Consider the following 7884-nt stretch of genomic DNA (forward strand, 5'->3'; position numbering starts at 1 on the left):
CCTCCTGGGGCAAACAATGTATGACGAAGTTAAAACCCATGCACTGACAACTGGTTAACCAGTCCGCTAACACTTAACCTCATCCATGAACATGATTTGCACCTGAGTCGCCACAGGTAGATCCCACACTGCTTCACAATGCCATGACAGTTACATATTGTACGTTTGGGCAGGTTTTCATGTTATTGTGATAAGATCAACTCTGGTACAGTCAGTGACTCTTTGTGAAAAGAACCAGTCACGACCAGTCATATTAATATTTGCTCTTGTCCTAATTATTTGTGACATGCGGTGACCATCGGCATCTGTCACTTCTGTTTCACCTTGATAGTCAGAACACAACCACACAGATGATTGGCTGATGTGCTGAAGAGAGATAAAAACGGCAACAACTAGGCTGAGAGATGTGGCAAAGAAAAATAAAAAATCCCCCTGTTGCTGTCTTTCTCCAAACGGCAGCTCTGAATTCTAAATGTTACGATGTTATCTCCTCTTTACTGGATGTCCACCTGAGTGAACTCAGCTACGCTTGTGCTCTGTGTGGCCACAACGTTTAAGTGCACACACACAGACTCACACACACTGCATCTGTGTTGAATGAAAGAGTGACTTCATCACACAACCTGAGGACTCCCCTTCAGGAACCATCCCTGCCCTCCATTCACTCTCTCTATCTTTCTCTCTCTCTATCTTTCTGCCCCAGAAAATGCAAACGAACAGGAGAAGGGAGGAAAAAAAAGCTATTGTGAGATAGAGACCGTGCATCCCACTGTACTATAAATAACCTCGTCAAACTCTGTGTTGCTAAGGCTGGCTCAGCAGCCGCTCTTTCATCACTCCTTACCCCTTACTCTTTTCCTCTGCTGCCTCCCCCTCTTTGACTCCCTCCCACTCATCCTCATTTAATTGCTGCCTCCCTCTCTCCCTCTCTTTCTCTTTTTCTCTCATTCCTACTCAGGGCAGGAAATGTTTCAACATGTTTGAAAGGGATGCAATGCTGTCAATATTGTGAATAATGCTGAATGTGGAGTTAGCTCCATTCACAGCATTTCCTGCCCCCGTACAGAGCTGCAGAGTTGAGGGAAGAAGAATCCTCCTCAGCTACAGTCAGGGCAGCGGCCTCGTATTCTGAGAATGGCAAAGATGGAGGATGGGAAAGTAGTTGAGAACAAGAGAGACAACATGGTGCAGCAACCAGCATGGATGCTGTATAGTCTGATTTTCTATAGAACATAACGCAGCGTATATATCTGCAAATCAGTTAGTGAGGTTTCTTTAAAGGGGTTCAAAGTGTTTCCTGTTTCCAGATTCATTAACTTGAGCAACATGAGAAACACCATTTGTTTGCTGCATGACTTGTGGTGGGGGAAGTAGCACCATCTGCTGATGATAAAAATAAAGCAATCATACTACTCAAACTCTGATCCTTCAGTGCTGACATGTTCTCTTCTTCCTCTCATGTTACAGCAGAATGAGACGAAGGAGGAAGAGGAGGGAGGGACGAAAGACCTGTCTGCGGAAGAGGTGCGGACCAGGATAGAAGAGTATAACGCTCAAGTCAATGAAAATGGCATGAGCCTGGTGAGTTCTGAAGCTGGTGTTTATGTATTGTATAATGTCAAAGCAACAATGAACCTGGGTTCTTAGAGCTTCCTCTCTTTCTTACATTATACAATAGAAACAGGAAATATAGCTTGGAAATAATGTAGCGTGCGGTCACACAATAAGTTATTGCAAAAATGAAAAAGGTAAGATATGAGTTTGAATTTATGTGGTGCAATGAAATAACCATGTAAGATGCATGATGTCATGGACAATATTTGTTAAGCCAGGCTAGCAGTTTCCAGTCTTATGCTAAGATAGCTAACTAGCTGCCGGCTGTGTCCCATTCACCCATTCACATGCACATTCATACAACACTTCTATGTGCAGCCCTTTTTCTATCACACTTCGCTCACAAAATGCCCCATCTAACTCTCAAAGTAAATACCAGTACTTCTTTTCAGTCCTGCTGTAGTTCACATATCGATCCTGAAACGTGCATCCCCTCTCTTACCATCTCCCTCTTTCTCTGTGTGTGTGTTCCAGGCTTCAGATGGATCCTACACAGGTTTCATTAAGGTCAACATGAGGCTCAGTCGACCAGTCACAGTCCTTGCTTTGGAGGCAGAGGGTTCAGAGGGAGCTCCATGTCAGACAGCCGGTACTGATCCAGCGACGTCTGAGGACAAAAAGGGGACGGACTGCGGGCAGAGTGAAAAGAGAACATCCTTCTACCTACCATGCGACTGTGTGAAGCAGATCCACATCAGCTCTCTGCACACCACCAGAGAGGTCATCCAGGGCTTGCTGAAGAAGTTCATGGTGCTGGACAATCCCAGCAAATTTGCATTGTACAGGCAGACGCACCGCGACGGACAGGGTGAGGAAAACAATCACCTGCTCATCTGCAGAATATAAAGCGACAGCATTGAATAATTTCTTTTTTTTTCCGTGTGTGCAGATCTCTTCCAGAAGCTTTCTCTGTGTGAGCATCCTCTTTTTCTGAGGTTGGTTGCCGGGCCTAAACCAGAGCAACTCAGCTTTGTCCTGAAGGAAAATGAGACTGGAGACGTGGAGGTGACAAAGCACAGAAACATACGCAAACAGGCAAAAGTTATAACGAGACAAAAGTATATTAATCTGTTTCTCTCATATTCTCCAACAGTGGCATGCGTTCTCTGTCCCTGAGCTACAAAACTTCCTGGTATTCTTGGAGAAAGAGGAGGCGGACCGCGTGCGGGCAGTGAGGCAAAAATATGCCATGTACCAACAGAAACTACTAAAGGCCCTACAACAACATGACCCCTGACCCCCTCACCTGTTACCTTATGACCTCAATTCAGGGAGAGACTGACGCAGCCGTCTATTCAGAGACTGGAGCCAGAGCTGAACTTGTGTCCCCCCCACAGATACATAAACACACAGTACATCCACACACACACACACACACACACACAGATGTGCACACTTTCTCAGGACGTATACATCCCCCCACCCCCACCCCCACAAGCACCATCCACTCCCTGAGGAGAGAATCGGGGGTTGACAGCAACGTGAGACTCTACAGGGTGTGTGGTCTGCTCGCTGGTCGGAGGTGTAGTGTTTTCATTGCCAAGGACACAAACAGAAAGATCCAAACACTTTCTGTGTGTGAGACTTGAGATTTCATTTGGGACTGATGTGAATCAATGGCGTTTTTCAAGACTCCATCTCCTTGTGCTACTGCTGCTGCTGCTGCTACTGCAAGTGTTACTTATGCATGAGTCTCTCAGCTCATCCCCTCTGCACATAGTTAGAATAGAAACAGAAGGCATGATTACTTTTTGCTGCATCTCTGTGGGATGGAAGGACAATCATACTGTGTGGTTCTCTTTTTTATCAGAGCTGGTGTGAATATGGTTCTCACAGGATGTTTTATTGGAATATGTGTGAATTTGTGAGGGAGGTGTTTACGGTGAAGTGCTTGCCAAGGAGCCCATTGACTATCGAATGATGAGTGATGAATTAAGGCCTGGTTACACATACGCACATAATGTGAACATCGCGGCTCAAAGTTCACTAAAGTTTAACTCCATGCAAAGTCACACTTATCAGATTTGCTTCCTGTGGTGAAGCAAATCTGATTCACCACAGGAAGCAAATGTTTTATTCACCTATTGAAAGCAAATGGAATATTCGCCACTGAAACATTTACATGTGTGACCGCTCTTAGCTTCTGGGGGCAACGGACAATATTTTGGGCCTTCTGGTGTAAACAGCAGATATTTGGGCCAAGTGGCCGTCTTCTGTTCACTGAACACTGTTTACAGTCCAACAATTTTCTTTTATCACACATCGAAAGTTTCTGCTCACAAAACACAAACAGTGATACATTTAAGCTGATCTCTATTATAAATTAAAAAGCAGAGCGCCGACACATTTCGGTCAGTGTCTTCCGCTCTTTTGCTCGTCACATGGACTGTGGGCAATGAAAGCCTGATCAAATGTGATTGGTCAAACTAGAGACAGAGACCAAATGGCTTCCAGACCCAAAATCTTGTCCCTCGCCCACGGATTCTGCATATTCACATGTAGAATCTGTTTATAGAGATTAGGTTCTGGCTACCAGTGCTTCACCTTAAACAAAGGGAAGGAATCAGACAGCTGTGTTTGTTTTCAAGGCTTAGAACAAGAAGGAATGGAAGGATAAGAAAGTGAGATCCATTCTCTCAGGGAGCGTGTGTAGAGCAAAGGGAAAACAGCAGGAAAGAGAAGCCTCTTCCCTACACAACTGTTCTTCAGTTCTTATGTGTTCAGTTAAATGACACGTGAAGGACCTGTGTATGAAGAGGCTGTCGGGTGCTTCACTCGACAGGGAGATCTTCAGTCACACTCAGTTACCACCTTTCTCCTCGCTCCTTCAAACAGGCACATGATCCTAACCTCTTCTTGGAAGATAAACTGTGACTTCATTTTCCCTGTCTGATTCTTGATCTAACCCACCTTGCATGAACTCCACCTGCAAATACAGGGAGAAGACAATTTCCAGATTTTACACTTTGCATTCAACACTATGGGATATGGGTTGTATTTGAATGTGAGATGATTTTTTTTACACCAAAGTTTAGAGGGACAGATCTATTGAGAGAATTTTAAAGGGAACAGAGACATTTGGAAGTTTATTGATTAAAGTTAGTGTATGTTGAAATGAAACCCGCTTCTGTTTTGCACATGTTGATACAGGTCACTGAATGGCCCACAACTCTGGGGCTGGGCATGCATTTCTGTTTTTCCTTTTCTTTTTATCTTCCCACCTTCCACCCCAAAAAAAACAACCTATAAAATTCTATAAAAATCATAATAATGGCTATGATGTACCAACAATGTGTTTGCAATGCATATGGATTATGTAGACACTGGAAAAAGAGTGACAAGGTTTAACTTTGTTGTTATTACAGATATAAATATTCTTTTGGTATCATTCCAACTGGTGTGTCTGTGTGTGTAGGTGTGTGTGTTTGCTCTTCTAGGGCAGTGAGGAAAATGTGAATTCTGTTTTCTGATTAGTGTCTGTGTTTCATCAGCACTCCGTAATTGGGCCTCACTTACCAAGTATTAAAACATATAGCTCAGTTAGTGCACATTTACTATCAGACATTACAACTAGATGTGTTTTGGAAAATGTATTTGTTATGCATGGATCATAAAATTCATGCATTTAACAAATTATTTACAGAAAACATTCACACATCCTGGTTCTTACTGATAAATGAGGCCCGTTGTCCATAAGCACATGCTTCTCAGTGAACCTAGACCCTGTTAAACATCACCACCCAAAGCCCAAGCTGTTCTGCTGGCAGTGCCTTTTGTTTCATGTGTTATCCCTCCTGTGCATAAGGTGTGTTTCAGCACACAGGTGCCTGAGTGTGTGTGTGTGTGTGGGTGGTTTTGCATGTTTGTTGGACGGTGTTGTATATTTTCCCTCTGTCCCCCTAGCTCCTTAACATGTGTGTCTGTCAACAAATCCTGTGTGTGTGTGTGTGTGTGTGTGTGTGTGTGTGCGCGTGTGTGTGTTATTTATTTCATTTCACACCATCCACATGATAAACTTTGTGTGTATGATGTTGGGACTTAAAGCTTTTTTGCAATTAATTTTGTTTTATTTGAAGAAGTGTGTATAAATATATCAGTAGAACTGTACAGAATAACAAAATGAAATAAAAAAGGTCATCCCTTTATTGCAGTACTCTTTATTAATACACAGAGAGAGAGAGAACACAGTATGTCTTCAAATGCTTGTGTTTGTACTCACATCATTGATAATAGAGAGGTTGTGGATGCAATATAGATATATACACACACATACACACATATGTATATCTTTTATGATTTTGGACCGTCTCTTTAGTCGTGTCTTGTATTTAGCTTTTTGTTCATTACTCTTTGTTAAAAATAAAGTACATCTATCTATCTATCTAAAAGAAAGAGAAAATGGAGATGTCCGGGGGGCTGAAAAAAACAACTGGAGCACATGTGGTAGGTGAAGTATTGGGTGGCCCCTGATAATAGGAGCATTCTAGGCTGTGACCCCCCCAACTAGTAGGGGTAGATTCAAGGCACAACATGTCTCTGAGGAGTGCAGTTCTAGAAAAGAGCTGCTCGGAACCCACAGACTCCCACCATTAGGGTTTATTTGTGCTAGTTAGAATAGCTGCAAAGTTTCATCAGTTCAGTGGTTTCCGAACACCAGAGGACCTCTGCTGAAAATGAACCAGCTGATGAACACTGATACATTCACAGAGATGTTGACCAACGTTTGTACTTACAAGAAATGACTAATAAACGATAAATTAATTTTAAAAGAAATGTTATTAGCAGCTGTTAATACAGACATCACATTGAAGAAAGTAAAATCAGGGTTTTAGTGCTTGTGGAATCAGAGATGTTGTTTGTGTCTCTGAATAAAGAAAGGCATCCACCATTTTTCGGTTGTTATCCAGACAAGACCCAAGTTAACTGATGCTGCTTGTACAGCTTTGAAAACACCAGCAGGGGGCAATACACAATCTGAACTGAGGCATTATACTGTATATTCACCATGCAGATGATAAACTGTAAATACCCTTGTAGACACGTGAGATTTTGTTTTCATGCATGCTTCACATGATAAAGCATTTCGATTTTACTATGATGCTCACAGTTTCTCTCTTCCTTCCCTGATACATATGTATTTAACCTGATTCTGTTTTGAAAGGACATTTAAAATAAGGTGCTGGACCAATGAACCCATAGGTGTCAGTGTCTGTCACATGCTCCCAGACCAAATACAGCCAGAACCTTCCCGACCCCCGCAGGGACCTATAGGTAGCTCTGCACCTGGCCCCATCTTTTGCTGTGGTTGTAAATTCACTGGCTGTGATCAGAGTCCACACACTTACACCTTGAACCCTTTTGAGAGGAAAGTGCAGTGAGCAGATCAGTTTATAGGCATTGTCACCCAACTCTCTTTAAACACCACCGTCTAAGAATAATCGGCATGGCCTTAAGGGCTGGCTGCTGCCCAGAGGACCTCCTAAAACTGTGTCAGTATGCTTATTTATGGCAGCAAATATAGACAGACACCCTCTTCTCACCTCTGAGAAAGAGCTAAGATTAGCATCACCCTCTGCCCAGCATGTAACACCGTCTGAATTTAGCCTGTTCCCCTCCTCATGCCTGCATGCTCTCACTTCGTCTGTCCTCTGCCCTGCCCCTAACTATATCTGGGCCTGTATAGATCTCCATATCCTCTCCAATTTCAATCCACGGTTCAACTTTCCTAACAGGGTATGCAAAGTGAATGGGCAGCGCTGTGTGGGCCTGAGGAGAAGTCTTCTTAGCATTCAAGCGGCTGTTTGCATGATCACTTCATCTGTCGATTATCTTCTTAATGAATCACTTCTTTCTATGATTTATAAAATGTCACAAAATAAATAAAGAGATGTCCATCTTCACCTTTGAAAAGGACTGATCAGCAGTCCAAAGCCCTGAAATATTCAATTTAAAATGACAGCGATGACAGTATGTAATAGAAGGGAGTGATTGTTTAGTTTGAAAACTACCTCAACAGTTAAGCCACAATCAAAATAGATGCATTTTGATCCACTGCTTAATTAGTTGAACAATTGTTTCATATATAACAAGCCTCCTTAATGTCAATCTTTGTAACGTGAAAAATACAAACATGTTAAATGAGCACACACACACACACACCTATCTGTCTATCTATCTATCTATCTATCTATCTATCTATCTATCTATCTATCTATCTATCTATCCACCAGCTCCCACACACACACACTCACATATTATATATATAAGTTG

General features: G+C 42.5%; 1 protein-coding gene across 6 annotated transcripts in view; it reads left to right on the forward strand.

Moving 5' to 3' along the window:
* Window positions 1-5759, forward strand: part of rassf5 (Ras association domain family member 5) — a 29602-nt gene extending 23843 nt beyond the window's left edge. For 3 of the 6 annotated variants that reach the window (XM_069537828.1, XM_069537848.1, XM_069537837.1), the window contains exons 3-6: window positions 1468-1581; window positions 2089-2422; window positions 2504-2619; window positions 2708-5759. In XM_069537828.1, the coding sequence (XP_069393929.1) occupies window positions 1468-1581; window positions 2089-2422; window positions 2504-2619; window positions 2708-2851 (708 nt within the window). In that variant the 3' untranslated portion in view covers window positions 2852-5759. The remainder of the gene's footprint in view (window positions 1-1467; window positions 1582-2088; window positions 2423-2503; window positions 2620-2707) is intronic. The other 3 variants (XM_069537831.1, XM_069537843.1, XM_069537855.1) reach the window with 1 other exon arrangement.
* Window positions 5760-7884: the final 2125 nt, after the last annotated feature.

Source organism: Paralichthys olivaceus, chromosome 2, assembly GCF_024713975.1.
Source record: "Paralichthys olivaceus isolate ysfri-2021 chromosome 2, ASM2471397v2, whole genome shotgun sequence".
Classification (NCBI taxonomy): Eukaryota; Metazoa; Chordata; class Actinopteri; order Pleuronectiformes; family Paralichthyidae; genus Paralichthys; species Paralichthys olivaceus.